The sequence below is a fragment of the Coregonus lavaretus genome (genome assembly GCF_964263955.1).
Source record: "Coregonus lavaretus genome assembly, chromosome: 5".
In the NCBI taxonomy this organism is placed as follows: domain Eukaryota; kingdom Metazoa; phylum Chordata; class Actinopteri; order Salmoniformes; family Salmonidae; genus Coregonus; species Coregonus lavaretus.
Window position 1 is genome coordinate 25133625 of NC_139992.1, and position 26162 is coordinate 25159786.

The 26162-nt window shown below is 44.1% G+C and overlaps 1 protein-coding gene across 1 annotated transcript; it reads left to right on the top strand.

Moving 5' to 3' along the window:
* Positions 1–12653: 12653 nt before the first annotated feature.
* LOC311129389 (T-cell surface antigen CD2-like) lies at positions 12654–15512 on the top strand. The gene is made up of 5 exons (XM_084161673.1): positions 12654–12740; positions 14087–14380; positions 14505–14750; positions 14835–14987; positions 15139–15512. Exons 1-5 carry the CDS (start codon positions 12689–12691, stop codon positions 15372–15374), a joined length of 981 nt encoding a protein of 326 aa, XP_084017799.1. The 5' UTR covers positions 12654–12688; the 3' UTR covers positions 15375–15512.
* The last annotated feature ends 10650 nt before the right edge of the window (positions 15513–26162 follow it).

A 26162-nucleotide genomic window follows, 5' to 3' on the forward strand; every position in this document is an offset into this window, starting at 1 on the left:
GCTAACTGTGCCACTAGAGATCCTGGTTCGGATCCAGGCTCTGTCGCGACCGGGAGACTCATGGGCGGCGCACAATTGGCCCAGCGTCGTCCAGGGTAGGGGGGAAAATGGCCGGCAGGGATGGAGCTCAGTTGATAGAGCATGGTGTTTGCAACGCCAGGGTTATGGGTTCGATTCCCACGGGGGGAGGCCAGTAAAAAAAAATAAAGATAAAAATAATAAAAATGTATTCACTAGGTTGCTCTATCAGTAATGATAGGAGGGAAGTAGCGATAGAGCTGTGAGGGTTGAGTTGAGGACAAGGAGAATGATTTGTGGCTCTGGTTGGCGGGAAAAAGGAGAGGCAGAGACAGACTTAGAGAGACAAAGGAAGTGGGAGGAGCAATAAAGAAGCAAAAGACAATCTCAAAAATGAAAGGCATGGCAATTGGTTGATAAATAACCTAAGGGAATGTTTAGGAAGGTGGAAAAAATTGACACATAAGCAGAACTATGTGTCAAGAGGGGGGAAGAGGCTAATTGTATTAAATAATATACGAAGGAGAGGACAAAATACTTTTTAAAAAAAACATTTTTTTAGATACAGTCTAAAAAGAGAATGCAGTCAGAAATTGTTAGATTAATCTGAACATGTGTGAAGATAGTTTATTAACCACACCCGTATGTCAGAGGTTTTGTGCCCCACAGGTGAACTAAAGGAGCAGGTGACCCACTATCTAACCAGGTGACTGGTGAGCATCCAGTCACTAGAAGGAAAACTGGAAGCAGGCCTGTTGGGAAGGGCCCTATCAGGTTATGTTGGTCACCACCTTGGCCATTAGAATAGCAGAGAGAGGAACCTGCGTCCATGTTACCCACTGCAAGAAGGTAAGACCACATACAAGCACCGCTTAGCACACGCAGAGTTGACGAGCGGAACTGGGCCACAGGGTCCGGGGGTCACCTCTGTCAACGAAGATCTCCTACCCAGACCTATCATCACTGTAGTGTGTTCCTAGGGTGTGAGTATGGGGTGGTACCGAGCAGAAGGACTCAAGACAGGAGAGGGTTGGCGGTTTTTGGGAATATGGGTGACCCTGAGCTGCATCATAGTCTCGGCAATAGTCGTGGTATGTCAAGATCCACCACCACCTCGCACCAATTACGCTATGGCCTTACCATTATTAAGAAATAAAAGGGAAGCGACCCGACATACTGACCGTCAAGGGCGAGTGATCTACAAAATAGGAGTCAGAGAGGGGTGGGGAGTAAGATTAAAAATTAGGATTAGGGATCTTATCAGAGCGGATAAGCAAGCAACATGGGATTATAAGATCCCGTTGTATTTATGTTCAGCTCCCTCGGCAGATTGTTCCTGGGCTCAGGTATTTAGACATACTGGGGGACGGAGATATGAGACGGGGGGGGGGGGGGGCTGGACGTCCAGATGGAGGATAAGAAGGTATAACGACATCCCCACGGAAATGGTAGTAACAATAGTAAAAGTCACTAAAGAGGACATGAAAAGAACTTACTGGGCTTGCGCGGACGTATACGGACGGGATACTTGTCTAAGATTATATTTGATGGAGTCAAAAGATATAGAGGGAGCAGGTACTGTCATTAATCCACTAACAGCAATAGACCGAGTAAATCAGTCAAGGGATGACGGAGTCATTTCAACTAACCCGTCCACTATGAAAGATTTTCTCCTCCAAGAATGGAACAATGGGGAAGTGGAGGGGGTCCCTGATGAGAATCTCTGGTTAAAGTGGATGAAATACACAGCTAGGGCCTTGGGGGAGACCAATTGTTATGCATGCTCCATTGGGCGACCAACAATGTTGACCGCCCCAATGCCAAAGGCAATGTTTCCCTGTGTATTAGACCTGGGGTCCAATCAAAAAGAGCCAAATTGCACAGGGATTGGGCTGGCAAAATTGACATACTGGGCCAGCCCACCTAGATTCACTTTAACTCCTGGCGAATAACAGTGTTACAGACATAGAAATGGCACCCGTAACTTGGGTGATTTTGATGGCTGTAAGGAGATAATTAATGTGACTGATTTAGATAAGGAAGGGAGGGAAACAAAATTAGGAGCCTAACCATCCCTCTGACTGATGTGGGGTGGGCATGCACTAACAAAGGGAGCATTCGACAGACATTACCAGAGGGATGGGTGGGTACTTGTGCACCAGTATTGTTGGTCCAACCTGTAAGAATTGGTCATCAAAGACCAGTGACAGGAAGAATAATTAGGAGAAAAATAAATAAGTCAGGATGGAAATAGCCCAATTTGGATAGATGGTATAGGCATCCCCAGGGGTGTTCCAGACGAATACAAAGCTATAAATCAAATATGGGAGAGTTTTACTACAACATTTTTCTGGTGGGTGACAAACAAAAATATGGATTGGATAAATTATATCTATTACAACCAACAACGATTTATTGACCAGACTAGAGATGCAGTAAAGGGGATCTCTGAGCGATTATCCGCCATCCCGCTCATAACTTAGTAGAGGTTGGTTCTAGATCAGGCAGAAAGGGCCGGTGTCTATAGAAAGATAAGCCATTATTGCATATTTATCCCTAACAACACCACACTGGATGGGACAGTCACCAGAGCTCTTACAGAATTAACTGCACTAAGTGAAGGATGAACTGAACTCAGAAGTTAGTACATTGTGGATAGGGTGGTTTGATGAAATATTTGGTAAATGGAAAACCCTAGCAGCCACCATCTTAGGAGCGATCAGTGTTTGTATGGGTATTCTTGTATTATGTGGTTGTTGTCTTGTTCCCTGTGTCCGAGGATTGGTGAGTCAGGCGTTGGTGAAATGCAGTATCTAAACAATGATGAGAGATGGACTGACTCCGGACTCTGACCAGGGGAATGTGAAAAACGATCCTCCAGGCTTGGTGGATGACGAGGATTTGGACCCTGAAAGACCGCAATTGGATGAAATGTTTATTAGTTCTGATGTGATCTCTGAGATTAATCATGCTTGTAAAATACATTTATCCTGAATGTGGGAATATTTAGTCAAAGGGGTGGATTGTTAGATTAATTTGGATTTTAAGAATAATGACTAAAGAATTTCACCCCAAACACAGTATAAATGTTAGAATTATCATGTAGTGTCAACCCACTAACAGAGGGGGCGGTACTAACCATTCAAGGGGGAAGGCGGGAACTGTTTTAAGAGAGCCACCTAAAGGTGGGAGGAGCATAATGCCTTTGTTTGTCAAGGGGTATAAAAACAGTATGTTTGTGTTTTTGGTCAGAGCTCTCCATGAATAAATATACCGATAATTACTTGTGGATTGTGGACCTTGAATCATTGATGATTAAAACCAGAGCTTTACAACCTCTGGTAATGATTCAAGCTTAGGTTGAATTAGAGATAGAAATTCACATGACAGATTGGTCCTTCGAGCCGGATCTTAATACATCTTTATCGTTCTAAAGACACCGAAATCCGTGCACGGCCGGGTGATTGCATCCGTGGAGAATAGTCCTGGCCTTCGACGTTAAGGTTATAAACAGGCCGGTGATTACTCTTTATGAACGATAAAGACGTTAACGAGTTTGAAAAATTATTTGAATCCAAACTACAAGGAAAAGGTCAGTAATTTTATTCATGGATTTTGGTGAAATGATTTGAACTTGTATAAGAATAGGAATTCTTGTGAAGGGCAGACAGGTTACCAAAATCTCAAAGAAGGTAATAATTGTTACGACAGGAAGGGTCCGCAATTGATCCTAGGTAAATAGCTATTACAAAAATAAACTAGTCCGAAATGACATGGAGTGAATTGCAATCACAAATGTAAACTAGTTAATATTGTCATTGTACGAATTGCAGTATGACAGTATAAACAGGGAAATAATTATCATCGTGTGAGAGGGATGTGTCGGGAGTAGCATATACGACTGGGGATTTGCTAGAACTTTGCAAACAAGTTTAGCAAATGATTGTATAATGTCGTATATGTGTGAGACTTAATCCATCGGGAGACGTGATCATTATTTCAGGGGTGGAGAAAAAAATAAGTCGCGTGAGGAAAATTGGGTAACTTACTCTTTTCATGAAACCGGAGTTTTAAATAGAAACTCTGGGTTAGGGGTTAAATAATTTTAAAGGGTTAATTACAAAAGCAAGAGGCGCACTAAGAGATTAGCTCCTACGAAAATAATTCGGGAGTGAATTATTTAAAAAACAAAAAGGGGGGGGGGGGGATTTCTTATTGTTCCACCATGGGAAAGACATCTTCTAAACAAGTCCGAGAATTAACGGGAGATGAAAGATATATGTTAGGGAGGGATCGAATAAATATGTTTTATGGATCCATTTGGGAGAAGAGGTATGGATTTATTGGGCATCTCGATGTTGCAAAGTTAGAAAATATGATTACGCAAATGCATATCAACTGTGGAGCAAATGTTAAAAAACAGCGAGGGCAGGGGCTAGAAACAGCGAGGGTATGGTTGTTTGAGGCGCGAAAAAGAGAGGAAGGACAAAAGAAAAAATTATTAGAGATGCAAAGAGTAAAGAGGCCAGTAAAGAAAACAGAAGAGGGGGGAGGGAGGCCTCGCTCTTTCCTGCCCTATGGGAAAGGAAGTAGGTGTTTTAACTGTGACAAAGAAGGACACTTTGCAAGAGAATGTTGTGCCCCGTGTAAATACTGTAACGAGACAGGTCATAACTATCGCGGCTGCGGCAATAAAAGAAGAGGCAAGCAAAATAATCGGGGGGGGAAAAGAGAAAGGGCCTACAAACACCCACCACCCAGTTCCGGTAGGGAGGAAGAGGAAGATGAGGCATGACTAGAGCAAGGGGAAGATAGTAAGACAGATAGTGAAGGAGAGGGTTCAGAGGAACCCAGTGATATGGGGTGTGAAGTGTTTGAGTTGGAAACAATTGAATTGGCGCTGCAGCAAGAACAGAAACCATACCTCACCTTAACAATATTGGGGAAAAATATTAAATTCTTGTGTGACACAGGGGCATGTCGAACAGCGATCTGTGTAGCCGACATACCCAAAGGAATTAGAATTAATGGGGAAAAAATCATGGTACGCTCGGCCTCGGGCCATCAATTTATAGAGCGATTATCGGCCCCTGTGACTTTAAAACATGAAGATTCAGGGGGAGAGGTATGCATACCTGCATTTGTATCAAGCCTGTGTCCAGTCAATTTGCTAGGAAGGGATGCCATGACTCAGTTGAACGTAGCTGTAAAGCCGACGCTAAGGGGTATGAAGGCATATGTCGTAAGGGATAATATGGTATTGAGCGGGGAGGGAAAACCATGCTATTGGTATAGCCAGGATCTGCTAAGAGGGGGACTTACAGACATACCGAAATCACTAATAGACCTAAGTAATGAGTTAGTTATTGGATCAACCAAGATGACAGTAGACGACTTACACTGTACATTATGGTGTAATGAGCACCCAGGCCCTGACCCAGATTATGAGGAAGAATTGGCTAAAAACACCACAAAGTGATTATTTGAGAGGTACCTATAAGGTCCAACGATGTGATTGTTCTGAACTTTCGCACTCAAACGTAGACGTACGTAATGGGTGAGAAGGTAGAGAATAATTACATTTGCATTTTTGGTCATTTGGCAGACGCTCTGGTCCGGAGCGACTTGAAGAGCCAATAGAGGTTTGCATGGAACTATTCTGTTGTGTTGGGCATTTGAATGGCATAAGGTGAAATATGTGTGTATGAGGGAATTCAACGGCGGGTATAAATGATAACCGGATACTACTTAGTATTTGGTTGGTTAAATGCTGAATAAAAGATTTGAGGCGTGGTTATGGGGTAACTAGGAAGACGCACTTATTCAATAGAGAATGGGTGGAGAGAGAGAGTTTTTTTACGTGTATTAAAAGTTGCATGAGATAGGTCTATGAAAATATGTTACAAGTACGAATGACATTATTTCCTAAAAAGGAAGATTGTAGGGAAGTTTCCCGCGCCTCCCCCATAATGTAGGAAGGAGCAGGAGAGGGGGAGGAGGTGAGACAGGACATAGTTCAAATGGTAGGAATGTCATTAAGTGTATGCTGATGAACAATATCAAGCATTTGTTTTATTGATTGGGGCCGAATCAGAGAAAACTGTTAAAGATATTGAATAGCGAACTGAAATGGGTTAGCGGGAAAATACAAATAGTTGGAAAATTTTAAAACGATAATTTATTTTCGTTACAGGGAAGCAAGTGGCATTGGCTGTTGTGCTGGGGGAATAGCGCCAGCCTGTGGTGGGTTCTGGATTTGTTGTAAATAACTTTATATTTTAAACTAAAGTGATGGAATAGACTACAATTAGAACATCAGAAAAAGGACAATATAATTCGTAATAGTTATTATAATTATTATTGATAGTTATTGCAGTTATTATTATCCTGAGTGGCGCAGTGGTCTAAGGCACTGCATCGCAGGGCTAACTGTGCCACTAGAGATCCTGGTTCGGATCCAGGCTCTGTCGCGACCGGGAGACTCATGGGCGGCGCACAATTGGCCCAGCGTCGTCCAGGGTAGGGGGGAAAATGGCCGGCAGGGATGGAGCTCAGTTGATAGAGCATGGTGTTTGCAACGCCAGGGTTATGGGTTCGATTCCCACGGGGGGAGGCCAGTAAAAGAAAATAAAGATAAAAATAATAAAAATGTATTCACTAGGTTGCTCTATCAGTAATGATAGGAGGGAAGTAGCGATAGAGCTGTGAGGGTTGAGTTGAGGACAAGGACAATGATTTGTGGCTCTGGTTGGCGGGAAAAAGGAGAGGCAGAGACAGACTTAGAGAGACAAAGGAAGTGGGAGGAGCAATAAAGAAGCAAAAGACAATCTCAAAAATGAAATGCATGGCAATTGGTTGATAAATAACCTAAGGGAATGTTTAGGAAGGTGGAAAAAATTGACACATAAGCAGAACTATGTGTCAAGAGGGGGGAAGAGGCTAATTGTATTAAATAATATACGAAGGAGAGGACAAAATACTTTTTAAAAAAAACATTTTTTTAGATACAGTCTAAAAAGAGAATGCAGTCAGAAATTGTTAGATTAATCTGAACATGTGTGAAGATAGTTTATTAACCACACCCGTATGTCAGAGGTTTTGTGCCCCACAGGTGAACTAAAGGAGCAGGTGACCCACTATCTAACCAGGTGACTGGTGAGCATCCAGTCACTAGAAGGAAAACTGGAAGCAGGCCTGTTGGGAAGGGCCCTATCAGGTTATGTTGGTCACCACCTTGGCCATTAGAATAGCAGAGAGAGGAACCTGTGTCCATGTTACCCACTGCAAGAAGGTAAGACCACATTCAAGCACCGCTTAGCACACGCAGAGTTGACGAGCGGAACTGGGCCACAGGGTCCGGGGGTCACCTCTGTCAACGAAGATCTCCTACCCAGACCTATCATCACTGTAGTGTGTTCCTAGGGTGTGAGTATGGGGTGGTACCGAGCAGAAGGACTCAAGACAGGAGAGGGTTGGCGGTTTTTGGGAATATGGGTGACCCTGAGCTGCATCATAGTCTCGGCAATAGTCGTGGTATGTCAAGATCCACCACCACCTCGCACCAATTACGCTATGGCCTTACCATTATTAAGAAATAAAAGGGAAGCGACCCGACATACTGACCGTCAAGGGCGAGTGATCTACAAAATAGGAGTCAGAGAGGGGTGGGGAGTAAGATTAAAAATTAGGATTAGGGATCTTATCAGAGCGGATAAGCAAGCAACATGGGATTATAAGATCCCGTTGTATTTATGTTCAGCTCCCTCGGCAGATTGTTCCTGGGCTCAGGTATTTAGACATACTGGGGGACGGAGATATGAGACGGGGGGGGGGGGGGGGGGGGGGGGGGGGCTGGACGTCCAGATGGAGGATAAGAAGGTATAACGACATCCCCACGGAAATGGTAGTAACAATAGTAAAAGTCACTAAAGAGGACATGAAAAGAACTTACTGGGCTTGCGCGGACGTATACGGACGGGATACTTGTCTAAGATTATATTTGATGGAGTCAAAAGATATAGAGGGAGCAGGTACTGTCATTAATCCACTAACAGCAATAGACCGAGTAAATCAGTCAAGGGATGACGGAGTCATTTCAACTAACCCGTCCACTATGAAAGATTTTCTCCTCCAAGAATGGAACAATGGGGAAGTGGAGGGGGTCCCTGATGAGAATCTCTGGTTAAAGTGGATGAAATACACAGCTAGGGCCTTGGGGGAGACCAATTGTTATGCATGCTCCATTGGGCGACCAACAATGTTGACCGCCCCAATGCCAAAGGCAATGTTTCCCTGTGTATTAGACCTGGGGTCCAATCAAAAAGAGCCAAATTGCACAGGGATTGGGCTGGCAAAATTGACATACTGGGCCAGCCCACCTAGATTCACTTTAACTCCTGGCGAATAACAGTGTTACAGACATAGAAATGGCACCCGTAACTTGGGTGATTTTGATGGCTGTAAGGAGATAATTAATGTGACTGATTTAGATAAGGAAGGGAGGGAAACAAAATTAGGAGCCTAACCATCCCTCTGACTGATGTGGGGTGGGCATGCACTAACAAAGGGAGCATTCGACAGACATTACCAGAGGGATGGGTGGGTACTTGTGCACCAGTATTGTTGGTCCAACCTGTAAGAATTGGTCATCAAAGACCAGTGACAGGAAGAATAATTAGGAGAAAAATAAATAAGTCAGGATGGAAATAGCCCAATTTGGATAGATGGTATAGGCATCCCCAGGGGTGTTCCAGACGAATACAAAGCTATAAATCAAATATGGGAGAGTTTTACTACAACATTTTTCTGGTGGGTGACAAACAAAAATATGGATTGGATAAATTATATCTATTACAACCAACAACGATTTATTGACCAGACTAGAGATGCAGTAAAGGGGATCTCTGAGCGATTATCCGCCATCCCGCTCATAACTTAGTAGAGGTTGGTTCTAGATCAGGCAGAAAGGGCCGGTGTCTATAGAAAGATAAGCCATTATTGCATATTTATCCCTAACAACACCACACTGGATGGGACAGTCACCAGAGCTCTTACAGAATTAACTGCACTAAGTGAAGGATGAACTGAACTCAGAAGTTAGTACATTGTGGATAGGGTGGTTTGATGAAATATTTGGTAAATGGAAAACCCTAGCAGCCACCATCTTAGGAGCGATCAGTGTTTGTATGGGTATTCTTGTATTATGTGGTTGTTGTCTTGTTCCCTGTGTCCGAGGATTGGTGAGTCAGGCGTTGGTGAAATGCAGTATCTAAACAATGATGAGAGATGGACTGACTCCGGACTCTGACCAGGGGAATGTGAAAAACGATCCTCCAGGCTTGGTGGATGACGAGGATTTGGACCCTGAAAGACCGCAATTGGATGAAATGTTTATTAGTTCTGATGTGATCTCTGAGATTAATCATGCTTGTAAAATACATTTATCCTGAATGTGGGAATATTTAGTCAAAGGGGTGGATTGTTAGATTAATTTGGATTTTAAGAATAATGACTAAAGAATTTCACCCCAAACACAGTATAAATGTTAGAATTATCATGTAGTGTCAACCAACTAACAGAGGGGGCGGTACTAACCATTCAAGGGGGAAGGCGGGAACTGTTTTAAGAAAGCCACCTAAAGGTGGGAGGAGCATAATGCCTTTGTTTGTCAAGGGGTATAAAAACAGTATGTTTGTGTTTTTGGTCAGAGCTCTCCATGAATAAATATACCGATAATTACTTGTGGATTGTGGACCTTGAATCATTGATTATTAAAACCAGAGCTTTACAACCTCTGGTAATGATTCAAGCTTAGGTTGAATTAGAGATAGAAATTCACATGACATATAGAGGTGTGTATGATAATTATATATATGTTGGAATAATAAGCTTTTCTTGTAAATGATATCTTGGAGTTTCATACAACAATGCCTGTCATAGAATTTCGTAAGATCAGTGAATAGTGACCAGCATATACGATTCTGGAAGGATTCTATGACTGAGGGAAAGGATTTGGGTAATTTGTTGTTAGTTCCGCTGAGACTAGATTGTGATTAACTGATTGTGGCAATAAAGAATAATTAGAAACATGAATGGTTTGGTTGATATGAATATATTAGAATAGAATGAATTTTATGGGAGTGTAATTTATTACAAGTCATTGGATAAAATTATAGGTGTTGACTTGCCCAAACACGTAGACGTACGTGGGGATGGGAGAAAGTACATAGGGCATGTGGTAGAATTAAGCATTATAATAAACTATCTATTATTTCAGAAGCAGAGGTGATATAGTCAAGGAATTTTTGTATATTAGGGGAAAAAATAATTCATTTGGTTAGGTCGTTAGATCTGGTTCCAAATCAATGAATGTGGGGTTTGACTCATTGACTGTTAAGTTGTTTACGTTGAGCGTGTGAGATCTGTGTCCTTCAAAGCTATTTTCTGATAAAGTGTGGTATGTGCCAGATACTAAAACTACTGACCATTATCATTGGAATAAAGGAGGATTAACTTGTCATTTCAATAAAGCATAGATTCTGCATCGCTGAACAGAGTCTAGGTTTTCTAAGTATAGTTTAACTATGGTTGTGGGTTGTTTAGATTGAAGGAACATTCAGGATAAGACTGGACGATCTAGCAGCCTGCGTCTTTTCAGACTGAAGGACTCACTTATTCAACGGGAAAGAATGAGGAGTGACTATAGTCAGAAAGGACAGTTACATGAATCTGAATAGCGTACTGGCAATTTGGATAGAGTTATGGCCATATTTTGAATTGTTTAGGTAGACTGGAATGAAAGTAAGGTATTTTAATAATATGGATATAAATATATTATTAGTTATTGTTGGGATGTGAATAGACTTTACTAATGCCATGAACTGGTTTCCGGGTAAAATAGAGTCGTACTTGCTTGACTGTATCGAGCTGAAAGAGTTATTTAAAGCAAGTTTGAATAGCTGGATGGAAAGCATTTATTATAAGTTTTTCCTTGAAGAATGTGCAAAAATCCCAGTAGCTAGATGTGCAAAGCTTATGGAGACATACCCCAAGAGACTTGCAGCTGTAATTGCTGCAAAAGGTGGCTCTACAAAGTATTGACTTTGGGGGGGTGAATAGTTATGCACGCTCAAGTTTTCTGTTTTTTGGTCTTATTTCTTGTTTGTTTCACAATAAAACATATTTTGCATCTTCAAAGTAGTAGGCATGTTGTGTAAATCAAATGATATAAACCCCACTAAAATCAATTGTAACTCCAGGTTGTAAGGCAACAAAATAGGAAAAATGCCAAGGGGGGTGAATACTTTCGCAATCCACTGTAATATTCCAATGAAATTCCAATGAAATGTACCATATTACTGCTCCAGAAGTCGGGGGTTCAATTCCCACTTCCGCCTGTCTCACTTTGACCCGTTCTCTGTCTCCTCCTGTTTCTAATCTGTCTAAACAAAGCATTGAAAGAAATGATGGTGGAATTCCACACAAAATATTTTCCATAGGCCCTCATCATCAATCAATATTTAGGTTATAAACCATTTGTATGTCTTAACCATTTCATTGTATTAGGGACACCATTTTTTGTGTTTTGATGCTGCATTTTATATGAACTGAAACCCCAAAAATTGTTTTCAAACACCAATATTCCAACTGAAGAACCACTTTGGGGGTTTCAGAGTACTTATATATTTTTTTTTTTTACACTTTCTGTGTATCATAACACTTGCATTGGTTTACATTCAAACACACTCCAAACACCAGATCTCAGGTTAGGTGCACTACTTTCCATGGTTTTATTACCCAATCATGGTGTTTTGAGTCTTTCTATTTGTACAGTGTAGCTAGCAAAATAACAGGTTATTACTGAATGACTAATAATTGACTGGACCAGCCTGAGCAGATGCGCTAGCTCGTGAAACAATGCGCAATGTCTCTGTCAAGCAATGTCTATGTCCCGGACAAATTACTTTGTTACAAATCAATAACCAGTCAAAAGTATAGCTTACTTACCAATAAAATAAGCCCAAAACGTTATGATAACTATAAAAAAACATTGGACTGCCATTTCCTTCAAACCAAGTTTTAGGCTACTGATGTTCTGTTAGGCTAGTCAGTAAAAGTGAAACATGCACGTTCGCATTATCATTCCCTCTGGAACGCTCTGGGAATGTTCCAAAGGACAAACAAAATAATGGGGGCTACATACTTCCATGTAGCCTAGTGCGGCTCAAATAGAATTAGCTGAACTAAGCAAGCAAGCAAGGAGTCAAGAGCTCTGACAGAAGGGTGTTGAAAGACCACGGATGACAATCCTGGAAGGGTGAGGACACACTGTGTAGGGTAGGTTGTGCATTTGGTAAAATAGGAAATAAAACAACATGATAATGATGATGATGATGATTGATCATGTTTAAATAACAGAACATTCTTTAAAATATGTTTGCATCATATACATGTTCACAAATGAATGCATGAGTCAAGTGATCCAGACTACAATCTCTAGACTGATTTCTGACACACACACACACACACACACATACACACACACACACATTCACACAGACACACAGACACACAGACACAAACAGGATGCCCCCTCGCTCAGAAATATGATGAACAGAGTGCTCACAGACACACAGACACAGTCTGGAGCAGGTGCAATCACTCCTTGAGAATGGCAGTGGTAGTGCTGATATCTCTCATCCTCCTCTCTCTGGGGTTTGCAGGTGAGTTAAAAATTAGAATCAAACTATATTTTCATTTTGATCTATATTGTTGTGTTAATGGTGAAGTTTAAGTCACTCTGTCCCCCTTCATGGCTTAGATTTAATAAGGATGTTAGTCTGGCTTGGTTAGGGTGATGCCTTGGGTAAAACTAGAAATCAAAGAAATCATTCATTTGCCTTTTCAAAAAGTGTAAAAAGAAAACAAGACACGGATATGCTTTTATTTTTAATCAGTGATCCATTAACCACTGTAGAGAAAACCAGAACCCAGGTGTGTAAGAGTTGATTAGACTGTATTCAGTTTAGCCTACTTCTCAGGACTACATCAAATGAAAGAAATTGTCAAGAAAATATGAAATAATAACCATTTCACTTATTTGATGTCATTGTGATATTTCCATTAAAACTACAGTTTTTGTTGTTGATCTCTCCTTCTACGCCTGACCTAGATACACAATAGAAGTAATGGTGTTTCGTAAGATTAGTCTTACCAACACCCCTCTCAATCATCTTGAGTTCAATTTGCCATATCATATATTCTGAGTTGTACTAACCTCTTCTTTAGTATGAAGGCTTACAGTATTTTCTGTGTATAAGTTGTAATTAATTTATCATTAGTAATTCAAATACAGCTTCCCCTTTTTCTGCTCACTAGTTTTCTGACACTACACTCTTAGAAAAAAAGGGTTCCAAAAGGGTTCTTTGCAGAGGGATAGGGTTCTACCTAGAACCGATTTGATCAGAAGAACCCTTTTTGAAAGACAAATAAAATAAAATAAAATCAAGCTATATTTATATAGCACATTTCAGACATGGAATGCAACACAATGTGCTTTACAGGAAAAAACAAATAAAAACAAAAATACAAATACAAATATTTACTACACAACAAACATAACAGGATAAAAAACAAAATAATAACAATAAACTCCAAATGTCTCAAAAGCACCCTAAGGAAAAGCAAACCTAAAAAGGTGTGTTTTAAGATCTCTTTTAAAAATGCCCACAGTTTTGTCCCCCCTCAGGTTCTCTGGCAGGCTATTCCAGAGGCTGGGGGCATAGTAACTAAAGATTGCCTCTCCAATAACTTTTAGATGATAAAATGGTTCTTGGTAGAACCCTTTATAGAGGGTTCTAGGTAGAACCATATACAGAGGATTCTTTGAAGAACCCTACGTAGAGAGTTTGAGGTAGAACCCTCTGCAAAGGGTTCTACCCAGCACCAAAAAGCGTTCCCCTATGGGGGCAAACCGAAGAACCCTGTATGATTCTACTTAGCATCTATTTTTTTCTGAGTGTAAAAGTAATTACCAGCTGTATCTGATGGTAAAATGTACATTTCACAGTATGTTCAGGTGCTGAGGAGTGTGTGTACGCTGCTGTTGGGAGGAACAAGGTGATTGACCAAGATCACCCAGGCCTGGAGTTGCTTGGAGAGTCATTTCACTTACGGTGGACCCATGACTCTATAATAGTTTACGACAACAGGAAACCTACTGAGCAGAAACATCAGACCACACCGAATGGTTCTCTGTTACTAAATAACCTTCAGCTGGATAATACAGGGACTTACCAGGTCAACATCTACGACGACATGGGAAAACTCATTAGGTCTTCCACAACTCACCTGTGTGTGGTCTGTAAGTAGGCTACACAAACAGAAAGCAAACACATGCACGCACGCATGTAGCATGCACATACTACACACACAGCCAGTGTTAGGGAAAATATGTGCTCATTACAGTGTGTGTTTTGTGTTCTCAGCGCCTGTGTCTAAACCACGTCTGACACAGAAATGTACTGATGCATCTGTCAGTCTGAGGTGTGATGTGGGCAACTCTGTGGATGTTAAAGTGGTGTGGAGCCATAACAGACAAACACTGCCAGACCACAATGACACAACTCTGACAATAACCAAGGCAATGCTCAAACCTGTAGACAGCTACGTGTGTACAGTGAGTAATAAAGCGAGTGAAGAGAAGAGTGACGATGTTAACCCTGAATGTGCAGGTGTGTAGGAGATTCTAAATTAAATAAACATATCTGACAATGATGATGATGATGATGATGATAATGCTGATGATTCTTCTGCAGATGATTCTTCCTCTACAGTGCTCTTGTTTGGGATGAAGCCATGGCTGATGGTGGCGATTCTGGCTAGTGGAGGTGGTCTGCTCCTCATCCTCATCATCATCACCTTGGTGTGTGTCTGCCAGAGCCGCAGGCAGCGCGCGAGACGCCTAGAAGGTACTGAACACACATGATTAAAAACACACCAGTTATCTACATGATGATAAAACAGTACTATGATAAAACAGAAGGCTACTCACATTACATGTAGTTACCAACATCTAACTCCCTTACCCATGAATCCTAATCCCTGATGTTCCCCCTGTAGAGGAGGAGGAGATGAGACTTGCGCCCCTCACCCAGCCCACGCGTCAAGCATCCCTCCATCACCACCATCCCCCACAAAGATCCCAGAGCCAAACCCGGCCAAAGAACAGAGCTACGTCGCAGGCCACACCAAACTCCAGACACCAGCTTCGACCCAGGCCTCCACAGCCAGAATCAGATGATGCTCAGCCCATACCAACGCCCAGACGGACAGGTCCCCAGAACCACAGGAGTTAGTTGTGTGCGTGTGCATGTGCGTGTGTGGGCGTGTGTGCCTGCATTCTTTCATTCTTGTTAACCACAACAATCCCTGTAGTCACACAGTGGTTCACACTTTGGTTGCAGCAGTTACAAATAAAGAGCAATGCTTCACTTATGTATATATGTCAGCTCTCTGTCTCCTTCTTCTTCTTCTTCTTCTTCTTCTTCTTCTTCTTCTTCTTCTTCTTCTTCTTCTTCTTCTTCTTCTTCTTCTTCTTCTTCTTCTTCTTCTTCTTCTTCTACTACTTCCAACCTGACCTTATTAGAATTGCATTAGAACTAGCTGTCATGACATGTTTTAAAACAACTACAGCATCATAATCAGTGAGCTATACTTGTAGGTGTTTTTTTTTTTAGATTAGAGATATTAACTTTGATGCTTCATAAATTAAACTCAGTGTTAGTTCAGCTGGTGTTTGCTGTTCGTAATACAATACTAGAGTTGTGACTCTGTAATTGTTAGAGTATTGTGTGTGTGGTTTGTGTTTCTGGGGTCTTCCTGTTCTAACTGAATGTTCCGTAAACTGGGGCTGTAGCACAGCCTCTCTCAGACAGACACCACATCCTGTCCCTCCAGTGCACTCAACAGGCTGATACCCCTGGATGTAGATAGAGATCCATACCACAGCTGCAAGACAAAAAACTACTGCCGCTCATCTTTGGACAAGCGTGGGAGTGAGCAGTGCAGAGAGCGAAATGAGTGTGTGTGCATGTGTCTTAGAGAGTGTGAGAGAGAGACACATTTACGTTTTAGTCATTAAGCAGACACTCTTATCCAGAGCGACTTACAGTACAGTTAGGGACAGATCGAAATTTACTGGGGGACAGTCGATGCCACGCAGGGCATCAAGCCAAAAGGTTGAGGGTTTGCCGACCACCACAGACTAGCTCACTCTCCCTGCCTGTTTCATTACCTCAAAATCAGAGCCGGTTGCAGACAATGATCAGCCAGGGGGGAATCAGATTTTCAACATTTTGATGCCATATTTATAATTATATAATATACATGTACACTACCAATCAAAAGTTTGGACACACCTACTCATTCAAGGGGTTTTCTTTATTTGTACTATTTTCTACATTGTAGAATAATAGTGAAGACATCAAAACTATGAAATAACACATATGGAATCATGTAGTAACCAAAAAAGTGTTAAACAAAATCAAAATATATTTTATCAAGCACTATGATGAAACTGGCTCTCATGAGGACCGCCACAGGAATGGAAGACCCAGAGTTACCTCTGCTGCAGAGGATAAGTTCATTAGAGTTACCAGCCTCAGAAATTGCAGCCCAAATAAATGGTCCACAAAGTGCAAGTAACAGACACATCTCAACATAAATTGTTCAGAGGGGACTGTGTGAATCAGGCCTTCATGGTCGAATTGCTGCAAAGAAACCACTACTAAAGGACACCAATAAGAAGAAGATACCTGCTTGGGCTAAGAAACACGAGCAATGGACAATTTTGAGAGTCCAAATTTGAGATTCATTGTTCAAACCACTGTGTCTTTGTGAGACTTGGTGTGTGTGAATGGATGATCTCCACATGTTTACGTGTAGTTCCCACCGTAAAGCATGGAGGAGGAGGTGTTATGGTGTGGGGGTGCTTTGCTGGTGACACTGTCTGTGATTTACTTAGAATTCAAGGCACACTTAACCAGCATGGCGATACGCCATCCCATCTGGTTTGGGCTTAGTGGGATTATCATTTGTTTTTCAACAGGACAATGACCCAACACACCTCCAGGCTGTGTAAGGTCTATTTTACCAAGAAGGAGAGTGATGAAGTGCTATCAGATGACCTGGCCGCCACAATCCCCTGACCTCAAACCAATTGAGATGGTTTGGGATGAGTCGGACAGCAGAGTGAAGGAAAAGCAGCCAACAAGTGCTAAGCATATGTGGGAACTCCTTCAAAACTGTTGGAAAAGTATTCCAGGTGAAGCTGGTTGAGAGAATGCCAATAGTGTGCAAAGCTGTCATCAAGGTAAAAAGTGGCTATTTGAAGAATCTCAAATATAAATATATTTTGATTTAACACTTTTTTGGTTACTACATGATTCCATATGTGTTATTTATTCTTCAATGTAGAAAACAGTAAAAAAATAAAGAAAAACCCTTGAATGAGTAGGTGTGTCCAAATGTTTGACTGGTACTGTATTTCCTAGCCTACCTCTTTCAGGTATTAATTTCAGGTAATAAATTCAATGCAGTTATTAGCTTTATATTTAGCTAATGAACGATGGGCTATGCATAAGCTTCTAACTTATAACCTCTGTCTCTTGTACAATATGCTCCGCAATATGCACCATGCACTCCGCTGGCCTCGCTCCTTAAAAAACGCTCCTTAGCTCTTGGAGTCCCAGCAAAAGCTAGACTAGAATAGCTTGCTGGAAGAATACATTTTTAGCATTTCTTATACTAATAGACTATTGGAAGAGGGATGCAAGCTCTTGTTTGCTGAATGTTAAATACAGCATCCAATAGAACTGATGGCCACGAGCCGGGGAGTTTGAAAGAAGAGAGAAGTCGGGATGGGGGTAGGCCATAGCAGTTATTTGTTCAGTACCGTAACCATTCAATCTTCGTGAAGAGAAAAGAAAGCCATCTGCATCTTATTCTAGTCCTATATTATTCAAGCATGTAATTACAAAGATGACGATCAGGACAATGAAAATGCTCATTTAACTGTTGAAAGCGAGGAAGGAATGAAGCAACAATAGAGAAAGAGGAGTTAGGCCAATATGCATGTCGCACAACATTAGGGGAAATATTATGAAAGGCATGCATGCATCAGCCTACTAAATATAGAAGTGTAAAATTGGCCCTATTATATTTCAAAATTAATATCTAATTTCGCTAGCCTATAATTGTAAATTTGTAGGCCGCATGTCCTGCACCAGCATCACATGTTCTCTCCCAGGTTCATGGGTTGAAAGAGGTGTGTAATTCCATTCCACATGATACAATATAATACAATACAGTAATACAGTCAAAAACATAAGCTTCCTGGAGCTTGATTCATTTCATTACCCAAGAGAGCATAGCTACATCTATGGGCTGTTATGTTTTTCTTTTGTGTGTACTGTGCAGTAGCCTATCATAGGCTTTATTGTATAATGGCACAATCATTTGGGCTTTTCTGGGCTTGGCATCATAAAATGTATTTAAGATAGGGATCATAAAATGTATTTACCACAGGTAACATTAGACTTGAATTGTCATGCCAATCAAAGCTCTAATCAAGTGTGCAAAGCTGTCATCAAGGCAAAAAGTGTCATGCCAATCAAAGCTCTAATCAAGTCTCAGGTAACATTAGATTAAAATGTTCATGCCAATCAAAGCTCTAATCAAATCCAGACATATGCTTTATATGCTTTAGAATGACACTTCCGGTTTGAGCGGGAAATACCGGGTTACCCAGGAGAAAATTGATTATACTCAGGACGGAACATTTGTAAAATACAAGGAAAATATTCAACCCTAATCTGTAGCTGTCACGAATTCCGCCGAGACTGCTCCTCCTCCTTGCTCGGGCAGGCTTCGGCGTTCGTCGTCCCCGGAGTACTAGCTACTACCGCTTGATGTCTCGATGTTTGTTTGGTCTTGTCTTGTTAGTGCACCTGTTTCGTGTTATGTATTGATTAGGTCACCTATAAGTTTCCTTTAGTTTTGTTTGCAGTTGTGTGTGATTGTCCGCCTGTCCGTTGATGTATGGTATTTGTTCTCGTGTTGATAGTGTATTTACGCACTGTATGCGTAATCGCTCACCTCCAGTGTTTGAGGCCCGTTATTTTGTATTGTCTTGTTGACTAGTCCTGCGCCTGACTCCAACACCGCATCCACATCAGCTTGTGACAGAATCACACACCTTTTCTATGGAGTCAGCAGGAGCAGCGGCGGCGACCGAGTCGCTGGAGGATCGGGTCAGCTGCCAGGACGCCAGGATCCAGCAACTCGGCTCCGCCATGCAAGAGGTGATGAACACCCTGCGCCGATGGGAAAGGGGAGGCGTGCCCACACCTCCTCCTACCTTACCACCACCAGCAGCCAGCCCCACCAGACCAGCTCCGGAGTCCAGTGGGATTCGGCTCTCGCTCCCGAGGGCGTATGATGGCACCGCAGCCGGGTGTCAGGGGTTCCTCCTTCAGGTGGAACTCTATCTGGCCACCATACACCCGGCGCCCTCGGGTTACAAGAGCGTTTCCGCCCTCATCTCCTGTCTCTCCGGCAAGGCGTTGGAGTGGGCCAACGGCGAATGGAGGGGAATAGACGCCGCCACCATCAGCTACGCGGAGTTCTCCCGCCGCTTCAGGGCTGTGTTCGATCACCCTCCTGAGGGTAAAGCGGCGGGGGAGCGTCTGTTCCACCTCCGACAGGGGAAGAGGAGCGCACAGGAGTTCGCCCTGGATTTCCGGACTCTAGCGGCGGATGCGGGGTGGAATGAGAGGGCCCTCATCGACCACTATCGGTGTAGCCTACGTGAGGATGTTCGACGAGAGCTGGCCTGCAGGGACACCACTCTATCCTTCGACCAGCTGGTGGACATGTCCATCCGTCTGGATACCCTGCTGGCCACCCGCGGACGTCCCGAGTTGGGGCCGTCCATTCCATCCCCCAGCATCTCCGAGCCTAGACCTATGGAGCTCGGGGGTGCTGGCGCTAGAGAGAGGAGGAGAGAGAGCCCGAGGGGGGGCGTCCCCTGCACCAACTGTGGCCGTGGAGGACACACTGCGGCTAGGTGCTGGGGAGGATCTCCAGGGAGTCGGGGCAATAGATCACGCACTGGGGAGTCATTCCAGGTGAGTAGGCGCCCCACTCACCCAGAGCTCTCTGTTGTTCACTTGTGTATACCTGTGGTATTTCCTCAGGTTGCATCTCACTCCCAGCATAAGGCGCTAGTCGATTCAGGCGCAGCTGGGAATTTTATTGATCGGAAATGTTGTATTAAGTTAGGGATTCCCCTCCTGCCCGTTGATGCACCCTTCCCTGTCCATGCCCTAGATAGCCGCCCGTTGGGATCTGGGTTGATTAGGGAGGTCACAGCGCCACTAAAGATGAAGACACAGGGGGGTCATGAGGAGATCATTCAGTTGTACCTGATCGACTCTCCTGCGTATCCCGTGGTGCTGGGGCTTCCTTGGTTAATCACCCATGACCCCACCATTTCGTGGCAACAGAGGGCTCTCAAGGAGTGGTCTGACCAGTGTGTTGGGCGATGTTTAGGTGTTTCTGTTGGGGCGACCACGGTGGAGAGTCCGAACCAAGTGCCCGCAATGCACATTCCCCCTGAGTATGAGGATTTGGCACTCGTGTTCAGCAAGACTAGGGCGACGCGATTGCCACCTCATAGACAGGGAGATTGTGCGATAAACCTCCAGACAGGTGCGGCACTCCCGCGGAGCCATGTGTATCCTCTGTCTCAAGAGGAGACAGCGGCTATGGAGACAAACATAGCCGAGTCCCTGAGACAAGTATACATACGGTCCTCCACTTCCCCTGCGTCCTCGAGTTTCTTTTTTGTGAAGAAGAAGGATGGAGGGTTGCGCCCGTGTATTGATTATCGTAGTCTCAATCAGATCACGGTTAAATACAGTTACCCTCTTCCTCTGAATGCGAGTGTGACTGAATCATTACGCGGAGCGCTTTCTTCACAAAACTGGATCTCAGGAGCGCCTATAACTTTGTGCGCATTAGGGAGGGAGATGAATGGAAGACGGCATTTAGTACCACCTCAGGTCATTATGAGTATCTCGTCATGCCATACGGGTTAATGAATGTTCCTTCAGTCTTCCAATCATTTGTGGACGAGATCTTCTGGGACCTGCATGGGCAGGGTGTGGTAGTGTACATTGACGACATCCTAGTGTACTCTTCTACACGAGCCGAGCATGTAGCCCTGGTGCGCCGAGTGTTGGGTAGGCTGTTGGAGCATGACTTGTATGTCAAGGCAGAGACATTTCTGTTTTTCCAGAAGTCCATCTCCTTCTTGGGTCATCGGTTGTCCGCGTCAGGGTTGAAGAAGGAGATTGACCGTGTGTCAGCCGTGCGTAACTGGCAAACCCCAACCACTGTTAAAGAGGTGCAGCAGTTTTTGGGGTTTGCCAATTACTACCGGAGGTTTATCCAGGGTTTTGGACAGGTAGCAGCTCCCATTACTTCCCTGCTGAAGGGGGGCCCGGTGCGTTTGCAGTGGTCGGCTGAAGCAGACAGGGCGTTTGGTAAACTGAAGGACCTGTTCACTTCAGCTCCGGTGCTGGCGCACCCGGACCCCGCTTTAGCATTCCAGGTAGAGGTGGACGCGTCAGAGGCCGGGATTGGGGCAGTACTGTCGCAACGCTCAGGCACGCCTCCTAAGCTCCGTCCCTGCGCTTTTTATTCTAAAAAGCTCAGCCCGGCGGAACGTAATTATGACGTTGGGGACAGGGAGCTGTTAGCCTTGGTTCGAGCTCTAAAGGTGTGAAGGCATTGGCTTGAGGGGGCTCAACACCCTTTCTTCATTCTGACTGATCACCGTAACCTGGAGTACATCCGGGCAGCTAGGAGATTGAACCCTCGTCAGGCTAGGTGGAACATGTTTCTGACCCGGTTCATGTTTAAGATAACCTACATCCCAGGGTCCCAGAACGGTAAGGCAGACGCCCTGTCCAGGCGGTATGACACAGAGGAGAGGTCCATTGAGCCCACTCCCATACTGCCGGAGTCTTGTCTGGTGGCACCGGTGGTATGGGAGGTCGATACGGAAATTGAGCGGGCGTTACGCCCCGACCCTACTCCCACAGAGTGTCCAGTGGGTCGGACGTACGTGCCGCTCGAGGTCCGTGATCATCTCATTTATTGGGCTCATATGTCACCCTCCTCTGGACATCCAGGTATTGGCCGGACAGTGCACTGCCTTAGTGTTAAGTACTGGTGGCCAACATTGGCTAGGGACGTGAGGGTTTATGTCTCCTCCTGCTCGGTGTGCGCTCAGTGTAAGGCGCCTAGACACCTGCCCAGGGGGAAGTTACAACCCCTGCCCGTTCCACAACGGCCGTGGTCTCACCTCTCGGTGGACTTTGTTACGGACCTTCCCCCCTCTCAGGGGAATACCACTATTCTGGTCGTTGTGGATCGGTTCTCTAAGGCCTGTCGTCTTATCCCAATGCCGGGTCTCCCTACTGCCCTACAGACTGCTGAGGCTTTGTTTACCCACGTCTTCCGGCACTACGGGGTTCCCGAGGATATAGTGTCTGATCGGGGTCCCCAATTCACCTCTAGAGTCTGGAGGGCGTTCATGGAACGCTTGGGGGTCTCGGTTAGCCTTACCTTGGGGTTCCACCCAGAGAGTAATGGGCAGGTGGAGAGAGTGAACCAGGATGTGGGTAGGTTTCTGAGATCATATTGCCAGGGCCGGCAGGAGGAGTGGTCGGGGTATATCCCCTGGGCAGAGATGGCTCAGAACTCTCTTAGCCACTCCTCTACTAACCTGACCCATTTCCAGTGTGTGTTAGGGTATCAGCCGGTTCTGGCACCATGGCATCAGAGCCAGATCGAGGCTCCTGTGGTGGATGAGTGGTTTCGGCGCTCGGAAGAGACGTGGAACGCTGCACACGTCCATCTGCAGCGGGCCATCCGTCGGCAGAAGGCGAGCGCCGATCTCGACCGCAGTGAGGGTCCAGTATACGCACCTGGAGATCGAGTCTGGCTCTCGACTCGAAACCTGCCCCTTCGCCTGCCCTGCCGGAAGCTGGGTTGGCGCATTGTGAGGCCATTTAAAGTCCTGAGGAGATTGAACTAGGTTTGCTACAAGTTACAACTGCCTAATGATTATCACATTAACCCCTCGTTCCATGTGTCTCTCCTCAGGCCGGTGGTAGCTGGTCCACTCCAGGACAATGAGATAAGAGAGACTCCTCCGCCCCCACTGGACATCGAGGGGGCTCGGGCGTACTCGGTCCGGTCCATCGTGGATTCGAGACGTCGGATGGGGGGTCTACAATATCTCGTGGAGTGGGAGGGGTACGGCCCGGAGGAACGGTGCTGGGTGCCTAGGAGGGACATTTTAGATCCATCCCTCCTGACTGAGTTCCACCGTAGTCATCCCACGCGCCCTGCTCCGCGTCCTCTTGGCCGTCCCCGTGCCCGGGGTCAGCGCACGGCTGGAGCCGCGCGTCAAGGGTGGGGTACTGTCACGAATTCCACCGAGACTGCTCCTCCTCCTTTCTCGGGCAGGCTTCGGCGTTCGTCGTCCCCGGAGTACTAGCTACTACCGCTTGATGTCTCGATGTTTGTTTGGTCTTGTCTTGTTAGTGCACCTGTTTTGTGTTATGTATTGATTAGGTCACCAATACGTTTCCTTTAGTTTTGTTTGCAGTTGTGTGTGATTGTCCGCCTGTCCGTTGATGTATGGTATTTGTTCTCGTGTTGATAGTGTATTTACGCACTGTATGCGTAATCGCTCGCCTCCAGTGTTTGAGGCCCGTTATTTTGTATTGTCTTGTTGACTAGTAAAGTCGTTTTGACTGAGCTTCTGTGTCCTGCGCCTGACTCCAACACCGCATCCACATCAGCTTGTGATGGTAGCTTAATATTTAGATGTTTGGGGCTGCTGGTGAACCATGATGTGAAGGCATAATCAAAGTGACACTGGACTAGCACACTTGCCACAGTCTTTAAGGTGTCTATAGCTAGGTTTCCATCCAATTGGCGACAGATTTTCATGTGAATATTCTAAAATCTGCATATAAACCAAATATGAGCATTTCAGGGTTTCCTTTAGGAACATTTGGCACCGAACAACGTGACTAGGAAGATTTTAATTCACCAGACATTTGAGAAATGTACTGGACATCCATATACATTCAGATCTGACTTGGCAAAGCCAGTGCCATCAATAAATGAGGGATATTGGCCAAATGAGCCATACTTAGGGACTACATGTCCTTAAAAACAGCCTATAAGAAATTACAAAAACACTATGTCTTGTGTTTAGTGTAGCTTATGTAAAACTATATAGCCTATTTTTTTGTATTCGTTTTTAGGCTACTTTCCTAAAACAATAATTGTCCACCTCAGGTTCCGCTGTGGAGATTTGAGCACTAAATGCATCAGGGCATTGCATGAACATACTGTAGACCTATAGGCTTAGGTGTCCACCGTATGATACTAATATAAAAAAATATATAGCCTATATAAAGGAAGAGAAGCTTGTCACGATCGCTGAAGGAAGTGGACCAAGGCGCAACGTGATAGGCGTACATCTTTATATTTTATTCACCACACGAAACAAAACAACAAAACGATACGTGAAGTCTACGGTCAATAACACAAACCTACACAGAACAAGATCCCACAATACACTACTGACAAACGGCTGCCTAAGTATGGTTCCCAATCAGAGACAACAAGCAACAGCTGATTCACGTTGCCTCTGATTGAGAACCACCCCGGCCAACATAGATACACATGAACTAGAACTTAAACACAGAACACAAACACATAGAAACTACACACCCTGGCTCAACATAACAGAGTCCCAGAGCCAGGGCGTGACAAAGCTTAGGCCTATCCCCAGAGCGATAGAGAGAGAGATAGAGATATGCCAGGAATGCTAGACACCAACATGCATTCTTTATATCAGATGGCTACTGCATCTGCTATACAAATATAGGCTTACAGAAGGAGGTTAATTCATTAATTTTCGCTCAGAATGTTTTGAATAAAGATAAGCATTGTATTGTTAGATTATAGAGGTAACTCTGGTAGGCCTGAAACATTCTTCCTCACCTCAAATTCAACTAAAGGAGTCAGTTGGAGCGCCAGTGCACACTGCCTTCATGTCATACAGTGAGGGGAAAAAGTGTTTGATCTCCTGCTGATTTTGTACGTTTGCCAACTGACGAAGAAATGATCAGTCTATAATTTTAATGGTAGGTTTATTTGAACAGTGAGAGACAGAATAACAACAACAAAAATCCAGAAAAACGCATGTCAAAAATGTTATAAATTGATTTGCATTTTAATGAGGGAAATAAGTCTTTGACCCCCTCTCAATCAGAAAGATTTCTGGCTCCCAGGTGTCTATTATACAGGTAACGAGCTGAGATTAGGAGCACACTCTTAAAGGGAGTGCTCCTAATCTCAGTTTGTTACCTGTATAAAAGAGACCTGTCCACAGAAGCAATCAATCAATCAGATTCCAAACTCTCCACCATGGCCAAGACCAAAGAGCTCTCCAAGGATGTCAGGGACAAGATTGTAGACCTACACAAGGCTGGAATGGGCTACAAGACCATCGCCAAGCAGCTTGGTGAGAAGGTGACAACAGTTGGTGCGATTATTCGCAAATGGAAGAAACACAAAATAACTGTCAATCTCCCTCGGCCTGGGGCTCCATGAAAGATCTCACCTCGTGGAGTTGCAATGATTATGAGAACGGTGAGGAATCAGCCCAGAACTACACAGGAGAGATACTATAGTAGGGTAATTGTATTGTCCCTAAACAAGATCAATAGGGGAGCTTTTCGAGCTGTGTTTCAAGTCTTCACTGTTCTTTCATGCAATGATGCACCTGGCATCCGCTGCCTATCAGCTATACCTATTTGTTCTTGTCGAGTCATATTGAAAATGGATGCAGCTTTGAATGTTTTTATGTGTGGTACGATTGTTAGTTAGCCTATTGCAGATCTGGACAAATGATCCACCTACCACTAAAGTCACTATGAATGGTTGATAGAGTGCAGGATTGACGTTAGACTGGTAGACTATAGTGACCTGTG

Bases quoted from the DNA above. Each gene is read 5' to 3' on its own strand.
- LOC311129389 (XM_084161673.1), top strand. From the start codon at position 12,689: ATGGCAGTGGTAGTGCTGATATCTCTCATCCTCCTCTCTCTGGGGTTT. The intron at 14,751-14,834 runs GTGTGTAGGAGA...ATTCTTCTGCAG, and splicing joins TGTTAACCCTGAATGTGCAG to ATGATTCTTCCTCTACAGTG. The intron at 14,988-15,138 runs GTACTGAACACA...TTCCCCCTGTAG, and splicing joins GCGCGCGAGACGCCTAGAAG to AGGAGGAGGAGATGAGACTT.